The following is a 19,955-nucleotide window of genomic DNA, read 5'->3' as shown; positions in this document are numbered from 1 at the left end:
CACTAAGGTAACGATAACGTGCAACACTTTTCATTTCAGACATACTTGTAATTAGCTATTGAGCCAGCAAGGCCGCGTGTGCTTGCGTCATCTCCGATACCAGATTTCTCGCCAAGTGACTTTTCTCCGATACTAAAGTTGGCAGAGCCACTGCTGAAACTTGCACGTTTTCCAGTGGGTACGTCTGTCTCCATCTCTGCTTGTACTTCCAGCCTGAAAAATAAAAATTTCATGCTGAACATACATTGGATATACAAAAAATACTAGAGATATGTTCAGGTCAGACACATAAAGTATCCTCTTTGTTTCTGTTATGCTGATGCCTCTATTTTTTTTACAAGTAGATCAGTGGGACAAATGCATTAGTTAATACAAAGTTAGTTTAGTTTGATTGTGTTGGACGCTATAAGCTTATTGGAACACTCGCGAATCTGTTTCTGAAACCAACCAGTACTAGGCAATGAATGTACAGTTTCTTTCTCAAGGAAATAATGGCTTGCCCCTGAAAGGGTTTGAACCCACACAGTCAGCAATCCTTAGATTACTAGTCTGAAGTGTCAGCAACTTCAAATATTTGCCACAAAGGCTCTTTTTTCTTTCTTTATTTTTTTCCCATAGAATATCATAAACTAAAAGTGTAATAAATCAACTTGAACACTTACTTTGTATGCATTCCAATAACTGCAGCGTAAGTGCTCCCGCACATACTGCCGTTTAGACTCGAACCTGCTATTGCTCGATGACTGGCAGAATCTCGGTCACTCTCGTCCTCGCGGCTTACACCAACGCGATCAATGTGTGTACCACTTCCACTATACAAACTATTGTTCATTCCAACACTAGCCTCGCCAATGCTCGGTGCGATACTTGGGTTCGGAACCTGATGACCTGTTCCGACGCTCTGGCTGTCGACAGCACCTGCAACATTAAATTGAAGAAGTAAGATCATAAATGAAAGTACTTGCAGACATATAAGGTTATTTGATGCCCTAATCCTTAAAAAAACATTGCATCAATAAACATTATCTGAACATGACAAGAATGTAGCTTAGGATGATTAAAATAAAGTTAATTTAACACAAAATATGTTACACAAAAAGAAGAAATATGTTCAAAGAACACATAGGCACCCTCATTTCACTATTTTTGTCAGCCTGCAGATGAACAGCGTAATGGTTGGAAAAGGGCAAATCTATATGCAATTTCCCATCCCATAAATGGGGGCACACCTATAATAACAAATAAATTTGACATAGGGTAGGTAGTAAATGGTATAGAAAATGTAAGTAAACTGACAAGATTCATCCTTAAATTTCTATATATAAGAGAATAACAGGCACGACTCAGAGCTTTATACATCATCTTTGTGCCATGTTAATCAATAAAGTGTCGCGGGGTTACAAAATGTAAGACCGTGCTCCCTTTGGAATGTATTAAGCAGCTATTCTGAATCTGATTGAGTTACCATGGCATAATCCCCCACTTTATTCTAGTAAAATATCTATATATTCTAGTGTAAAATGAATGATAGTGAATATACATAAAGTCTGACCTCGATGCTATAAAAAATGCTCTATATCAGGAAATTTTTCATTGGACAGTCAGATTTATGAACAAATGTCCAGGTCTGAGCTTGAGATTAATTTTTTTAGGAAACTCAGTCACTTATGATTTAACTATTTAATCATTAAACTTTGTCTAAAACAACATAAAAATTCCCAATTCTGGGGGGGGGGGGGGGGGGGGGTCGGGTCTTGGTCCCTAAGTGCTGAGAAAAAAAAAAACACCCTGGAATACAATTATAAAATTGTCTTTCTGTGTTCCCGAAGTGCCGAGAAAAAACCCTGGAATACTGCTATAAAATTATCTTTCTAAAACAGGTATGAATCATAGATCTTTTTAGTATGAATTTCTTACATGCTGTACAAAACAACAAGGAAAAATCAATATCACTCTAACTTTCATTAGCACATAGTTCCAGAATATAACTTGTTATTCAGCAAGTATTATATGAGTAATATACATGTACATGTATGATGTAATGAACCCTTACAAAACAGGCACAAATACTAAACAAGATATACCATGCTCACATTTTATATTAGAAAATATTGATATTTGCTACACACTATCTTTGTAAAAAACAACCAAAGAAAACCAACATGTTTTGAGTTCATACAAAGTAAAATATGTTATGTTTTAAACTCTCCACACTATGAGTGGTCACAATATGAAAATATAGTGTTGTGTGGCAAAATCTGGCATTTTTTTAAAAAAGAAATGACCAACTTCACTTATCCTGTAATAGGGAACACAGCTTCCCATGCAAATTTTATTCACTATTTTGTTCAAATTAGACATATTAAGAAAGAATTTCATCGATTTCAATAAAGTTTCGTGATTAAAATATTTTACTCAATGATGGACAAAGTATATCTTTACACTTTACTTTTAACCATAACCTTAAATTTGATAGGGCTTTTTGTTTTTGTTTTGCTTTTTGTCATTTCTTAATACTCTTAATTTTCTATAATTCCATTACATGTTGTTCTGTGATTTTTTTTATACAAAAGTTTAAAGGCCCATTATGCCTGAGAAATGCTTTAATTTATTTATATTCAAATTCTTTTTAGTTTTGGCTAGCATTATAGTTTACTGGCAAAAAAATTACCTGAACCATCTATCCCTTCTGTTGCTTTTTGGCCATTAGTAAATAAATAGTGAAGTTTTAGTATAAGGTATTTCATATGGAAGTCCAAATACTACTTTGTTTACATTATACTACCGTTATGACAAGTTATTTCACATTTATCACTACTTTCTTCAGGTAACAGGTAGCTAACTTGCTCCAAAACCATTATTTTAAAGTTATAAAAATTTTGTTAGCTCTTTATACGAAGTAAACAAACATTTTGAAGCATAATGTTCCTTTAATGTTTATCTTTTTTTTTCAATGTTAAGTAAACCTTATTAAGGCCATGGAAAGTAATGTATGGGCGTTAAATAGAGACAATATGGTATTTCTTTAAACTCCTGAAATTGCGATTTTCGAAAAATTTTAAAATATCCACTCATACTGTTTTGACTTGGCTTAAATTTAGATTTAATTTGCAGTAAACATTTTCAGCTTCTTTTACCTCTTAAAACATTCCTTACAATTGTTTTACTTGTTTTACAATTATTTTCTCAAGCTGCAGGAAACCAAAAATGTGCACCCATTGTTGCCAGTTTAGAGCCAGGCCAGCTTACATATCCATACAGTCCGACCAGGATAGTACTGGTGGTAGCCCATTTTTTTAAAAATTATATTCAAATCTCTTTAACTTGAAATGGACTGTTCAAAATTCAAATCTGGGCAAGTTCATTGCACAGTAAGCAGGTAAAGATTTTCACATATATCCTAACCTACCTGCGTAAGTAGAGTTGCCTGTTTCGTTTTCCTCAAACTCAAACCTGACACCTCCGCTGTTTGTTGTCCGTACTCCACAGCCTCCGCTTCTACACAGTGAGATTGGGACAACCCCGTAAACATAGCCCAGAAGTATAGGCACCCCAATACCTGTTATACAAAGCAGAATTTGCAACATATTTTGATGAACATTTTATGATGAAATATCTAATTACAACAGTCATGATAACTAACTTCTTTTGATATTTTTGTTCGGCTTCAGTCAAAGTCATCTTAACTATTTTATGGACAAGCAGACCTTATGTACATTTATTTCATGCATATTTAGGATATTTTCTTTTTTGTATTGTCATTAGACAAGGTTCAGAAAACATTACCTAACTCTAAATTTCTGATTTTACCCAAAATGATGTTGGAAATAAATCAAAACTCAGCATGAATTTTTTTCACATGCACCCAGTTAGCACTGCTTTTGCATTTTCTGAAAGGGGTTATGTATTCCTATTCATTGAAATTTGGAAAATTGACAAAGAATGAGCCCCTTTAAACGAAAAACAAGAGCTGTCGGTAGGAGAGCGTGCTCCCATCTATCCTCAGAATGCTTGATAGTAAGACAAAGAGCCTGGATAATGTAGAAATTTCAAAGAACAAAAAGCGCCATAGTTATGTCAAAATCCATCTTAAGAGTTATGGGCCATGGAAATTTATTCCCTACTGTGCTCTCAAATAAGTGTGTGAAGTTTCAACCCATTCCCTTAAGTAGCTGTGGTGATACAAACTTTGACACAAAAACTGAACCAAAGTGTGATGCTGAAGCTTAGATAGTTAAAAAGCTCTCCCTATTCTTTCAAGTCGAGCTTATAAAATCTTCAAGAACCTTTCCAATACTAACCTACAGCTAGGCCTGCAACAATAGGTGATACCAGTATGGATGCTGTTACCCCACCCACTATGGCTACGTTATGTTTATGTTTTGAAGAATGTTCAAATCGGGAATGTATCTGAAAAGGAAAATGTAAACAATGTCATAGTTTATACAAATTTGTTTTAGTTTGATAATGTTTGAAGCTATAAGCTTAATTGAAAGTCTTGAATATGTTTCCAAGGAACCAACCAGTACTTAGCAATGAATGTAAAGTTTCTTGCTCAAGGAAACAACGGCTTTCCCCCTGACAGGGTTTGAATCAACATGGTCAGCAGTCTGATGTGTTGACCACTCGACCATGCCACCACATTGTCTTAACTAAGACATGTGTACATATTTTGTTACAAAAAAATAGCCTGTCCTTATCTTGGAAAATAAATTCAATGACCTTGATATTTCAACAAAGAGGCAGAGAAAGATAACATATTTATACTGCTGGAGTTTTTAAAGGCTCATTATGACTCAGGAATGTTTTTATTTTAATTTCTCAATTTTTTTTAAAGATACACTATGCTTAATTTGATATCAGGAATTATTGGTAATTGCTACACAGTCTCTTTGTAAATCTAAAATAAACATGTTGTGACTTCACAGTAGATATTTCATGTTTAAAACTCTACACACTTTAGGTGGTCACAATATGAATATATAGTGTCGTTAAAAAAACTGGCAGTTTTTTAAGAAAATACCAACTTTACTTATCCTGTCAAAGGGAATGTGACTTCCAATACATAGTTAATTCACTTTTTTTTATTCAAATTAGACATATTCAGTAAGGATTTCATAGGTTTTAACAAATTTCTTTGATTAAAATATTTTACTCAAAGATGAGCATAGCATATTTTTAATTTTAGCATACTCATATAGTATCAAAAAGTTACAGTACTCATTGGCCAATTACCAGAACCATCTTTTTCATCTGTTGCTTTTTTGGCAATAATAATTATATGGAAGTCAAAATTCTACTTTGTTTCCATTTTGCTACTTTTATGACAAATTATTTCATATTTATCACTACTTTCTTACAAGAATCTAAGATTCTCTAAAACCATTATTTGGACATTATAAAATTATTAATTAAAATTAATTAAAGAAGTAAAAATTTATTTGTTTATGAGGCATAATGTGCCTTCAAAGAGTATTCTTCTCAAAAAAATCTGACCTTGAAATTTTTAAGGGGATATAAGGCATTGATTTTAAGCATGCGCCATTTAAAGATTTACTTTTAAGGCAATATACAAACAAATTTCTTCCATACAGGCATTTTGGTATTACTGTTTTTATAATATTCTAACAATAACCTTGTACACTTAAGGCAGCAGAATTATAGCTTTATACCAGAGCAACAGATATAGAGGATATTTGTTTGTTTGTGTGTAAGATGAAATTTTATTTCATCGAGTGAGCTTTAAAAACAGTATTCTCACGAGTTCACGAGATGAAATAAAATTACATCTTACACAACAAACAGACAAATTTTCTTTTTATTTTATGCTTAAAAACAAGTTAAAACGAAATTTCCATAATTTTTACGTTAATATTAAAATCTGTTTCCCCCATTGAGAGCCCCATTTAGACGGAATTTCTCATTTAAAACAAGAAGTCTTGAGCTGAAAAATAAGTCCGCCAATCAAGGTTAAATGACGGTGATATTTATTCATTTTATTAAAAAAATATGAATGATCGCTTGTTTTAATAATAAAAACAAACAATTCTTGCAGGAGAAAATTCCAACCATCCATCCATATTTCTGTTACTTACTGCGAATTTATATTAGACCTGGTTTCTTAAATGTAAACGGCAGCCATTTTTTAAAGTTGTGTATTTCATGGGAGGAAAATAATTGTGTAAGATTCAGAAGGATATAATTTGGATTTGTTAGTCATACACCTTTTTAAAAGAAAGAAAACTTATTTGAAGATTGTAACAGACAAAAAATATGGGTTGACAGTAGTGAAAACATTCAGAAAAGGAGCTAGGAAAATGGAAAACTTGGAAGCTTGCTGAAGGAACGCTGGGTTAATTTACTTATTTTACGAGTGATGGCTGTCAATGCTTTAAAATTTTTCATAAAGCATACGGCAGTTATTGCTCGTAGGATACTTTAATATGCCCAAATGTCATCAAGAGCAGTTTTGCATGGGGAAGGACTGTAAAAACGAAACAAAAAAAAATTTAGAGACGAAATTTGGTGATTGGAATTTGAGGAATAGAAGTAAGTTTTCTCTCTGTGTTACTTTTGACATTTAAGTTATTTATCTATTTCAGCTTTGCTATTTCTTTTAACAGCCTGACATTGTCAGAATTGTCCGTAAAAATAAAATTGAGGTACCACATGGGGAAAATCTTAAAAAAGTAGTTTCGTCATTGAAAAAAGTGAAATTTTATTTTGATAATTTTCACTGTGAAATTATCAAATATAATTTTCACGGATAAATCAGTAATCCACTGAAAAGCATAAAATAAAAGGTGCGTATTTGCGTATTTACGCAATTAATTTTATAAAATACGCAATTGATTTTTTAAGAATGTGTATCAAAACCCATTAAAAAAAATAAAATACGCAATTGTCTTAAAAACCCGTGCGTATTGTCATTTTTATCACCGCAAAATTAATCTGTCGTACACTCGTAGTTTTGGACAAATTATATCGATATGCATGATATCCGAATATTCCAGAATCAATGCTAACTAATCAACAGTCTCCGGTCTTCGACAGTCCCAGGTCTCCAAAGACCGACTAAGCATGAGACCGTCGATTTGTCTACTCAGGTTGACGGTCTTTACCGACCGTCAGAGACCGTTGATTTTGCGGAGACCGTCAATAGGTAGGTCCCAGCTGTATCAATAGACGCTTTGAAAAGCAATATGGCGTCGTACAAAGTGAAAATGATTTGAAACAAAACAGTCGCAAAATAATAAAAAATCAGTCAGAAAATGAACTTGTTAAAAATTTAATGAAATTTAACATGAGCATTTTATATAAAAAATAAAACAATTGTGAAAAGTTCTAGTAAATTGTTAATCCTATTTTCTTTTTAAAACAGTTAAGATATCTAAATTTAATGTTATTGATATTGAAACCATAAAATTCATATCTTCATAATTGAATACCCAATTGATCTTGAAATCATAGGGTATCGAGTTTTGGAATACCCAATTAAATGGAGCCAATACCCAATTCCAAAGGAAATGATGGAGTAATACCCAATTCACTTTTAAAGCTTATCTGTTGCTCTGTTTATACACTTAAATTCTTCAATCTAACTACAAATGTACTAAATCAAGCATAAATGTACTCCTTTAAGAAAGAGCTGCAATGTACGTAATGACCTGAGCAAACCCGATTAAGATTTGTGTCAGATTTTTTTTATTGTTTATGGAGTACCTACAGTAGGTTTTTTAAGGCAGTATTTCTTTTAATTTCACCTTCAATGGCTTTTTCTACGAAATTTTCAAAATTTACCATTAAAATGCTGTTTAAAATTTTCAACAGCCCTGTAACTTATGTAGTATGTCATCAAGGGCAGTATGGTGTTTGTTTCCTAAGAAAAATAGTAAAATATACAAACTTTTCTTCCAACCCAGACCGGTATGCCAATTATCATAGCTGGAACCGCTATGCCTGCTAGAAGTGTGATGCCAACAGGGGCTCCAACCAGGGTACCAAGCTGCCACAATATCTTCTTCTTTCTACTCCAAGGCTTCTTACCCCAAAATGTGCAACCTGATGGACTGAAAAAAGAAGTATTAAGTAAGAATTATTGTTAGAAATTAACACATATGGCCCGATCAGATTCAATGAATAATACAGCATCTTTGACCTTTAAACCGTGCACATTACAATTTTAAAAAGCAGGCATTATATCCTAGATATACTGATCTACCATCTATAAGGCTAGAATCAGATGACCAACACCTGCTGGCATTCTCAAAAGACGCCCAATTAGTTTATACCAATTTATTTTCAGTTCGGACTGTGTAGGAAGCTATAAGCTTATTGAAACATTCGTGAATCAATTCCTGGAACCAACCAGTTCTAAGCAAGGAGTGTAAAGTTTCTTGTAAAGATGCACTATTACAAGACCACAAATGCCAATTTTTATATTTACTGACAAAGAACATAAACGCATGGGTGCAAGTTCAAAATGTTGGAAATCCTGAAAACCCTATGACTAGCAGATTTTAAATGGCTAAATAGATAAAAAAAGAGTGCTTTGTGGCATATAAATACCAGCACTTGAGGCAAATGCCTGAAAACTTGTAACACTGTTATCATGCATGGCCGAGAGGTTAATGTGTCGGGCTAGTAATCTAATGCTCCCTAGCCACATGGGTTCAAACCCTGTTCAAACAGCTCCTACACAATCGAACCAGGGTGTTCACTAGTCATGAAATCCTGAAGTTCATTTTGACTAAGTTTACCGACTACAAGGCCAAATCCCCATGATTTTAACAAAATTTGACCCTCCAGTTAAAATTCTGAGGGTCAAATCGGGTCGTTTGGAAATTTGAAGGGTTAAAGAGTCATATCAAGAGTCAAACGGACACCCAGCGAACTAAAATAAATTCGGTATAAACCAAGCTTACCTTAAGTAGTGAAGGTCAGAGATTTCTTTCATACACAGCCAACAAAACTCGGCACCACACACTGTACATGTCATATGATTACACGAGCCATCATTCTCTTTTACTATAAAGGCCGAACACCGTGGACATGGCTTGATAAAATCCTCTAAAATTAGAAAATCAATATTTTACTAATTGATGCATAAATTATACAGCATGCATTTTGATAAGCTATTATTCAATTTACTGCACATATAATTATCATTAGTCAGGAAATTTCTGTGTGAATATGACCACAAATTATCAATGAAAAGAGTGTTTGATTGCTTATAGAAAATATATATTATTGGTTTGATACAAAGCAAACAAAAGGGGGCATAACTTGGCAAATATAAATTTTAGGATTATCTGCCTTTATGAAATGATGCCATTGTTTGCCAGTGAACATGTATATCAAGTTTGAAATAAATAGCTTTGATAGTTTCTGAGAAAATGAATCTTAACAAAAATGTTAAGCAGGGCTAAAAATTTCAGTTGATAAAGGGGCCTAACCTTGCACAAAATATTTTAAGGATTATCTGCCCTTTTGAAATGGCATCTTTTTGTGACAATAAGCATGTAAACTAAGCTTTAAGTGAAAAGCCCTTATATGTTTTCTGATAAAATGGACCTTATTGAAGAAGGTTTAAACCAATGCTAAGGATCATACTTCTTTTCAATACTTTGCCAACTGCATTGCCATTGTATAGAATACTGACCCCAAAAATTGCAGCCAAGGGAGGTAAACATTGTAAAAATAATAAAAATCTGAACATTCTATAGATTCTAGGTAACACACTGTTTTAATGTTAAAACTTAAGCTATCACAAAGTAAATTAAGATACAGCCTTAACATAAGAAGCAGTCTTGCATTTAAAAATCTACCAAATGCTTTAAATCTGGTAATGAAACATAAGTCACTTTAGTGCAGTAATGGGTCAAGTCCTTCTAAATTTAATAGGAGTTAAACAGTTATTGCACTAAGGTAACGATATGCTAGCTTTTCCTTTTACTGCATGATTTTAGTTTATTTTATATCTTCAGTGGAAACTGGCACTTACTCTTATAGAAGCAATGGAACGCAAAATTGACCATAAACATGTAGATAGGCAATAAATCTTACTCTGAACAATTCTAGGAGATAGTGATAACGAGTCGACACCTAAAATCTGGAGGGCTCGTCGTTCAGCTCTTGCTGAATCACATGTTCGGTTCGGATGCCAGAAATGCTTGCAGTGGTAACAGAAATATGTGTTACATCCTGGTCTCTCGCATTTTATCTTTGGGCAGCCTGCGCACTCTGTCGCTATCACAGCATAGCTGTAATACAAATTAATCAGGTGCCAATAATTAACTACACATGTATATAGAAAATATAATAAAATCTGGAATGTTTGATTGTAACAGCCAATTTATCCATTATAATAACTGAATTAATATAATAGATAAATAACAAGGTCAGCTTGAAATTTGATAGCAGTTATGAATTCTTAATTCAAATTTTGTAAAATATGGCTTTGTTTAACGCATCTGAAAACAATATACACATTGGAATAGTAAAGAAAATCTGAAATACACTATTATACAAAATAAATGTAGATTATAGAGAAATCAATTAAAAAGTTATCCTGCAAAAAGTGAAAATGTTTATAGCATTAGTTGTCTACCTTTTGTCAATGACAAGGTTAAATTTCAAAGGGTTTTTAAATGGCAAAATCAAAATTCCCAAATAAACCCAAAGGGAAAAAATTAAAAAAATACTTAAAAAAATTAAACCCAAGAATGCCCAATTTTATAAAAAAACTTTTTTTTAAAAAGTTTTCCCATTTTTTTTTGAAATAACTTTACCCCCCAATCTGGTTGCTGGGCACCACTTGCATCTGGACCCCGTCCCAAAACCCTTCCCCACCAAAAATCCTCATTAATTTGGAAAAATAAAGCACCAAAATCCCCTATAATCTCTTTAAAATTTTTCTTTTGGGGAAATTGGAAAACTTTTCAGAGCACCCCGGGAAAATTGCTATATTCACCCACTCTCTGTGTTTTTAAATTCCCCAAAGTACTTTTTAAAGGGCTTTCCCCCGATCAAAATATAGCAAAGGTGGAAAGATTTTCCGGAAATTTATCCGATGGATGTTCAATTAGGCACAGTGGACACTCTCTCGAACCGTCTTTGCTTTTTCTTCGGTCCGCATTGTGACCAGGACCGTAGTACGGTAACGATGGCACTGACAATGTTGTTGTTGTAGCACTCGATGCTGCTGTGGCACCTAATGCAGCACCTTCAGTGCGCTCACGGTCTCTGATAGAATATCCCACATCCGACTGTGCAGATGACGTAGAGTTTAAGCTCATCCGAGACAAACCGGATCTACCTGCATAGAATATTCTTCTGATCGAGAACCTATTCTTCCTCCGCTCCGACCCCTTGGAGGTGCTCGAGGTCGTGGATATAACCTCGCTGTCATGCCTCTTCATTCTTTAAAAAAACAAAAATAAAATACTTATTTTTCAGCTTTTCATAGTACTTTCTTTTGTTTTCATTGAAGGTACATGTATTCTATGCTCATTTTTGGGTAAAATACAAGTTTTTATGGCAGACACTTATTGAAATCTAGGAAATTCTTACAAAATATGTGTAATTTTAACAAGAAATTGCACAAACGGTACATGAAATACCACATGACGCAGTGTTTCTTACAGTTACACTTTTTTGAGGGGTCATTTTTGACCCCCCGTATCAGATTTAAGGGGTCAATTTAAATTTCTGACGGTCATGCCAAACCATTTACTTTAATCAAAAAGTCAAAAGAGAATTGGAACAACTATTTTTCTTTGAATATTTCAAACAGCCAAGGAAAAATGGAAAGAACAAGAGCTGTCGGTAGGACAGCAATGCTCGACTATTCTTAGTGCTTGATAGTAAAAATTAGAAATGTGTCCATAGGACACGGGTGCCCCCACCGCGACACTGTTCTGTCAATCTTTTTTACTAAGTCAAGGGGAAATAACACTCTACAAAATACTGGATAAATCACAAGCGAAACCCCAGGTGCAAATCTAAAATATGCTGAGCAACCTGCCATAAGGTTTATTGACTATGTCAAATCCTTTTTGAGAAACTTGCGACACAAGTTGAAAATTGCAAAAATTTTCTAAGTGAAGGGGCAATAGCTCTAAAAATACTGAATAAATCCAGACGAAAATATCTGGTGCACAACTTCACATGCTGATCAATATTCCTGTAAAGTTACATGAGTCTAGGTCAAATACTTTTTGAGTTATGTTTGGCGCGACACATGTTGAATATTGCCAAAATTTTACTAAGTCAAGGGCAATAACTCTGAAAATACTAAAATATCCAGACGAAAAATACCAGGTGCACACTACAACATGCTGATCAAACATTCCTGTAAAGTTTCATGATCTAGGTCAAAATACTTTTTGAGTTACATGCAAACACAAGTTGAAAATTTGCCAAAATTTTACTAAGTCAAGGGCAAACAACTCTAAAAATACTTTAAAAAATATGCCACACGAAATACCCAGGTGCACAAATACACATGCTGATCAACATTCCTGTAAAGTTTCATGATCTAGGTCAAATACTTTTTTGAGTTACATGCGACACAAGTTGAAAATTGCAAAATTTTACTAAGTCAAGGGCAATAACTCTAAAAAATACTAAAATATGCACCGAAAATACCCAGGGTGCACAATACACATGCTGATCAACATTCCTGTAAAGTCTTTCATGACTGTAGGTCAAATACTTTTTGAGTTACATGCGACACAAGTTGAAAAATTTGCAAAATTTTACTAAAGTCAAGGGTGCGCAATAAACTCTGAAAATAAATAAAAATAGTCCAGAACGAAAATACACAGGTGCACAAACTGCATCATGATGACAACAAATTCCTGTTAAAGTTTCATGCTTGTAGGTCAATACTTTTTGAGTTACATGTGACACAAGTTGAAAATTTTGCCAAATTTTACATAATTGTCAAGGGCAATAACCCTGAAATACTAAAAATATCCAACCAAATACCCAGGTGCACAAACTACACATGCCGATCAACATTTCCTGTAAAGTTTCATGACTCTAGGTCACAATATTTTTTTTGAGTTACATGCGACACACAAAAGTGAACGGGAAACGGAGGGACGGAAAGGGAAACGGACGCGACGGAGGCACAATGGTAAATCTAAAATGCCCGCCATAACGTGGGGGCACCAAAAATGCTTGATAAGAGTTTTACCTCCTCCTGTTTACAAGGTTGGGGTCATGATGGTGAACAAGTGTGCAAAGTTTCAAAGCCAATATGCAATGGAGCTTTGAATATTTTTTGAACTATTACAAAAAAATTTAAACGGGTAAATTCTAAGTCGAAAAAGGGGGCATAATACTGTCAAAATGCTTGATAGAAGTTACCTCCACCTGTTTCGCTTTTTGGGTTGGGGTCATGATGGTGAACAAGTGTGGGGAAAAGTTTTCAAAGCCATATGTCAATTTGACTTTTGAAAATATTTGAACTATAACAAAACTTTAAGTGTAAATTCTAAAGTCGAAAAAGGGGATAATTCTGTTTTCAAAATGCTTGATAGAGTTACCTCTCCTGTCCTACCAGGTTGGGGTCCATGATGGTTTGAAAAGTGTGCAAACGTTTCAAAGCCATATGTCTATGGAACTTTTTGAAAATATTTGAAGCTATTTACAAAAAACTTAAAACGTAAATTCTAAAGTCGAAAAAGGGGCATAATTCTGTCAAAAAGCTTGATAGAGTTACCTCCTCCCTGGTGCTACAGGTTGGGGGTCATGAATGGTGAACAAGTGTGCAAAGTTTAAAAGCCATAATGTCTATGGACTTTGAAAAAATATTGAACTATTAAAAAAACTTTAACATAAGTGGCTACGCCGACGCGGACGCGGACCGCCGACGCCTCCGGGTGACCTGCCAATAGCTCTACTTATTCTTAATCGGAATAGTCGAGCTAAAAAACATTTGCATAAAAACCATTAGAAGATTCTATTTAAAGGGACTCCACAGAGGTTTTTTGACATGACGGAACTGGAAAGAAATTTTTTGAGAATTATTATCCCATTTGGATGTAAGATTTATCTACAAAATAACTTAATGTTCAGGGGCCTCAAGCTATGTTCAAAATTAGGGCACGAAGTTCACTTCACTTCTCCCTCCAGCTGGTTTTTGGGAGAAGTGGGGAGACTTTAGGGAGAAAGTGAGGGAGATTCATTTATCGATTGTTGTTGTATGTTATCGCAATTATGTTGACTCACTGTACCATATCTTATTAAATGAATTGGATTTGTGGTTTACAACAGAATATTCCCAATTTAAATTTTTAAAAGTAGTTTTTGAAACAAGTAATAAGAATGAGCATCAAATGGTAATGCAACCGTTTTCATTGCATTAAATGAAGATAAAAAAAGCCATAGTTGATTTCCTTCATGGATCATATCATGGGTGGATAACAGTTTTTTTCCCTTTTTCTGATTTACTAATTAAAAAGCTTGCGCCGGACATTATATTCCATTTTACTGAATGGTTTGTAAAGAAAATGAAAAAGTAGATAACGAAAAGAAACAATCTTTAATTTAACTTCATTTGTAATAAATACAGTGTAAATACGCCGTCAAAGTTTTTAAATCAAAAATTAAACTCGTCGACAAAAAAGTTATCATAAACTTTCATTTAAAATTAAACCGTAACAGTTATAATATGTCGAGCGGTTTCTCTTAATTCAAATAGTAAAATTTAATTGACGTTTGAATCCGTCCATTCTTAAATAATTGTTACGGGTAAGTTGATATGTTTTAAGCGATTTAATGATTTGGTTTAATTTAATGTCGCCTCGATTTAAAGCGTGAAATTTACAATTGGTTTCTCGCACGTATCGGTAATCCTCGCGTGGGCGGAAGTCTTAATTGTTTCCTCGCCTGTCTGTTAATTAGGACTTTTATGGACAATGTTGGTAAACAAACGGATTAATGACATTTCGCGTTTGATTGAGAATGCATGACAGTCCCTTTTTCCCGGGCGGCGAGGGTAAAAACAAGCAAACAAACAACAACATGTTTAATCACAGTTATTGTTATTGTTTTGGTAATTTTTCAAATAATGGAATCAATAAAATCGGTGACTTCATATCTTCGCTTTCATGTAGGATGTTGGCGAAGTCAGATGGAATTCGGCGACTATTTCGCCCGAATCGCCCACTAGCTCGAGCCCTGTTATGTGCAAAATTTCAGATGATGATCATTAGGTTGCTCTGTTTTTCCAGAATAATTATTATAATAGTGAAAAATGACCCAAAATTGAAAAGCGTTTAAACGCTTTTCACTCAAATCGGACTGAGAATAGCACAAACATATGATTTTCAATGTATTTCTTCTATATTTCTAGGTAACATTTTATTAATATTTATGTTTTAAGTGCTCATGTTTATCTGTGTGAAAAAATAAAATTTCATGTTTTTAGGCATATAAACCCCAGTGGAGTTCCTTTAAAACAAAAAAAACAACCTTTAATGAATTATCCCAGCTACTGTAGCTCCATTCAGGACAAATTTCTTAAAATCAAAAAACACAAGACTAAAATATATAATTTTACCGGGATCAAATATCGGTAAAAATCGGCTTTTATACATATTAAGTTTACGGGTTAAATAAAAGGGGTTTAAAAAATTTTAATTTTGGGAGCAAACATAGTATATATACAAAATGTATATAAAAGACTTTTAACCATTAAAAGAAAACCCCAAGAGGGTAAAAACCCATGTTTTAAAGGTTAAAAAAAATGCGGGATTTCCTTTAAATTTGGGCTCATTAAACCTTTAAAAAAAAAATTTTTTTATATACAGATTACGTAGATTTTCAGCATTGAATGGTAAAAATTTCAGAAAATTTTTAAAGGGAAAAAATAGAGGTTTTTATTGGGGGAAACAAAATTTGGGGAAACTAAGAAATTTGCTTAAAAAATACTTTTATTTTTTTCAAAAATATAATATGTCTTTGAAAAAGCTTAAATTTATGATTTTTTAAAAATTCTAATGCCCCTTTGGGCAAAAAATTTCTCCCAAAACGGTTCAGTATAAAAAAAACCCGGGAAAGCGTATATATAAAAAATTGCAAATGCGGGCAAAATTTTTTTAATAATAGTTTTTCTTACATTTTCAAAAAAGTAAATTTGGGTAATTTCCTGGTTTTTTTTAAAATTTCTTTGATTTGGCTTTAAAAAATTTGTTTTTTGGGAAATAATTTCATTTTTTTAAGCGAGCTGAGGTTTGGGCCCCAAAGGGGCCCTGCTAGCAAGAAACCCTTTACAGTAAGCAAGTATTTAAATTAGGGTTTTTTAAAAAACTTTAATCCGAAGAAACCCCAATTGGACCCCTTTCAAACTTTTAAAATTTTACAAGATAACGATAAAACCCGATGTACTCTGATTAAAAACGGAACCCATAGATGGTTATGCACAGTTAAAAAGGAAACCCATAATAAAAAAGGGAAAAACCAGAATAAAGGGAAAAGCAGAGTATAAAATACCGAATGGTAATTTTAAAACAGAAAATGTAAAATATAAATGAATGATTATTTTAACTATCTTGCGGTAAAAACTAAAAGAAAATCGAGCTAGCTTTGAGGCTTTGCCTTTTTCATATTAAATGTTTAGAGAAACATCCTTGGATCGGGAGAACCTAACTCGACTTGTGGGACAAGTAACTAACAGTTTGATCAATTTTTTTCATGCGCGTCACTATATTTCATTCGAAAATGAGAGGCGGCCATAAGCAGGCCTTTGTCGGACTGTATGATACCTGTCATTGGAAATAATATCACTTTATCAGATTATTGCAAATTTAATGATGGGGAGATCACAGTGAAATCTGTCATTATTTTATTAAATCTATATATATAATATAAACAAGGGATACAAGTCGTGGCCTCACACTACCAGCACGGGTTCGTAAAATGCATTCACACGTGTAAACTGTATAAAATATCCTCTATTCCATCAAAGTTATTGTAGAAGTTAATATATGAACGAGTCATTACCCAAGTTCTACTACAAACACTTCATTAAAACATGTAACATTGCAGGAAATAGCTAACATTTCAATATTTACATTGACTGTCAAGTTGTAGTCCATTTTGCAGGTGTGTTTATGTTCCGAGTATTTTCATTGGCTGATGAAAAAACCGCTATTCGTCGCGGCTATATGCCTTTATTATCCGGATTATTATTATTCATTAGCCAATGAAATTGACAGTTACTAACAGAAGTTGGATTTTCGCATTGGAACATACGGGCAACATCAAAATGGAAGCCATGGATAGAAATTATCAAAACAAACATAAATTGTTACAATACAGGGTTCTCACTAGGACTTTAAAACATGGAGTCCATGGACTCCCAACCCTGAAAAAGTTGGAGTCCAATAGCGCATCGCAACTAATATGTTTACAGATTATTCATATAATGCTCACAATAGTATTGCTGATATTTTGAACCTTCAAAAGACTTCCAAAGTTTATAGTTATTCAAAAGAAACTCTGAACTACATAGTAAAATTATTGTTTTGTTGTTAATATTTATTATGAAATTATTTCATTATAATGCATCAACACATGGAAATCAGGTTTTTTTTGTTTGTTTTTTTCACTTTTATACCAAATCAAATTTTATTCTGCTTAAATAAGTCCACTCTAAAGACAAAAAGTTTATATTTGTAAAAAAAAACGTAAATGTATATAGGCAGCGTTTAGCGGAATGAATAGGAAAATCGTGTACAGCTTCACACAGTGTGAAGAGATTCATCCGATCGACAATTATTTTAGCAAATATCTTCAAAAGGGGGCAAATTGAAGATCGATATTTGAAGATTTAATGTTGATTAAATAATTAAGGGACAATTCTTTCACATGTTTGGCTTGGAAACCGAGAATTTTTGCGAAATTTTAGGGTTTCTGACGAACGTGAAATCACTGATGTACGGGATAAAATCTAAATATCAAAGAAAAGCGTATGTGTATTTTGGTTTGTTGTCAAGGCATTTCGGCACAATATCTTAAATTCTTAACACTCTTATAGAAAGTTTTTGCAAGAATGAAACGTAAGCAAAATTGTGCCTAGAAAATGCCGAAAATATTCGACAATCATTCAAAATTACACTCATTTGTAATTTGAGAAAACAGTCTTTAAACTTGCGGCGTAAATAGTCGATAATTTTATCCTTTTGTCGGTTAAATTTGTTAATTTCCAATCAACTGTTGATCAAAGATATAAAACTATCACCAGGGCTCAAGCTAGGTTCAAAATTTAGGGAGAAGTCACTTCTCCCTCCAGCTGCTTTTGGGAGAAGTGGGGAGACTTTAGGGAGAAGTGAGGAGATTCATTTATCGATGTTTGTTGTATGTTATCGCAATTATGTTGACTCACTGTACATATCTTATTAAATGAATTGGATTTGTGTTACAACAGAATATTCAATTTTAATTTAAAAGTAGTTTGAAACAAGTAAAAAGAATGAGTATCATGTAATGCAACCATTGCATTACAGGGCCGGCAAAATCAATTGTCCGAGTTGCCCGAGTCGTAAAATTGTAGGTCTGGGCAAGTAAAATTCTGCAGTTTACTTGTCCGTGGACAAGTAAATTTCGGCGGCTAAAAGAGGATTCTGAAGAAAAAATCTAGTTTTTTTCTAATAGATCTAAATCAGAAGAAAAATCACACTTTTAATACGAAAACTAGCATGTGAAGGGTGGTGTCATTCCTGAGGGCATTCCGTGCATATTAGGGTGTTACTATTTTAAGTGTTTACATAAAAAGCGACCAACCAGGCTTGGGGTTTTCCTTACGTCATGCAGTTACTGCATGCGCGCGGCAATTAACTAATTATTGAACGTATCAAGGTCACTATGTGGGGTACATGTTTGTTTTGGTTTATGACTGCCGACTTAGCCTTTGCAATAAAATATTTTCGGTAGCAACGGGGATTCACCCATAAAATTGACTTGGAAGCTGTGGTCTTTTCAAGCGCATTTATTGTTTAGATAGCAGACACAGCATCAATCTCGCAACAATTGTCTTTGAAATACCGCTGTGTCGTACGAAAATTAAATACATTGTATAGCTTTTCCAGGTCATTCGGGAATATTTACGCTCACATCGGCAATTTGACTGCTTGAATTTATGTGGACAAAGTCATTTTATAATTTATTTTATGTAAAGATTTCTTGTGAAAATGCCTTTGTTTTTGAATGTCTAATACTGGTGTTAATGTATACATGTCAGTTTCATCGTCGTCGATAATAATGATGTCAAAATTTTCACAATTCATCTGCTGCAACCAAGCGTATATACGTAAATGATATTACATTCTGTGGCAATCATAATTATACTGTTAAAAAAGCCAGATGTCATCAATTTGACAAATCTAACTCAAGAGTTAACAGGATTCAAATGAATATTATATAGATGAATAGAATAAGGAGTGAATAAATAAGAAATGGTACCAGAGTGCAAAAAATTGAAGACAATATTTTAGAGCAATTTGGGTGCAAGAAAAAAACTGAAAAAGTGCTGGCAAAAGTCAAAGACCAATGCTCCTTCCAGTAAAATATACACAATTTGTCGATCACTGTTGTTCTACTTTAATCTACTGCGTTAACATTTTATAAATATATTATATTATAATCATAATATATTATATTATTAAACATATGGCACAGAATGTTTAATAAAATTGAAAGAAAGTTCATAATCATATTGCTCTTCTTTATTGACATTTGCAGTAAATATTAAAAATAAATACGGACAAGTGAACATTGAGTACGGACAAGTAAATTTCTTAGGTTACTTGTCCGTGGACAAGTACAATTTTCTGAGATTTTGCCGGCCCTGCATTAAATGAAGATAAAAAAGCCATAGTTGATTCCTATCATGGATGATATCATGGGTGGATTAACAGTTATTCCCTTCTGATTTACTATTAAAA

At 33.5% G+C, this 19,955-nt stretch overlaps 1 protein-coding gene across 1 annotated transcript in view; it reads right to left on the bottom strand.

The window, feature by feature from the left end:
- The window catches only part of LOC132738713 (E3 ubiquitin-protein ligase RNF19B-like), a 35,464-nt gene that overhangs the window by 12,283 nt on the left and 3,226 nt on the right, over nt 1-19,955 (bottom strand). The window contains exons 2-10 of the mRNA XM_060726304.1: nt 11,040-11,421; nt 10,488-10,519; nt 10,066-10,262; nt 8,925-9,069; nt 7,907-8,069; nt 4,302-4,410; nt 3,410-3,559; nt 663-918; nt 46-213 (exon numbers count right to left, since the gene is read on the bottom strand). Coding sequence (XP_060582287.1) covers nt 46-213; nt 663-918; nt 3,410-3,559; nt 4,302-4,410; nt 7,907-8,069; nt 8,925-9,069; nt 10,066-10,262; nt 10,488-10,519; nt 11,040-11,420 — 1,601 coding nt within the window. The 5' untranslated portion in view covers nt 11,421. The remainder of the gene's footprint in view (nt 1-45; nt 214-662; nt 919-3,409; nt 3,560-4,301; nt 4,411-7,906; nt 8,070-8,924; nt 9,070-10,065; nt 10,263-10,487; nt 10,520-11,039; nt 11,422-19,955) is intronic.

This window comes from Ruditapes philippinarum, unplaced genomic scaffold, assembly GCF_026571515.1.
Source record: "Ruditapes philippinarum isolate M1 unplaced genomic scaffold, ASM2657151v2 ctg777_1_1_1_1, whole genome shotgun sequence".
Classification (NCBI taxonomy): Eukaryota; Metazoa; Mollusca; class Bivalvia; order Venerida; family Veneridae; genus Ruditapes; species Ruditapes philippinarum.
This window is presented reverse-complemented; position numbering and strand designations above follow the sequence as displayed.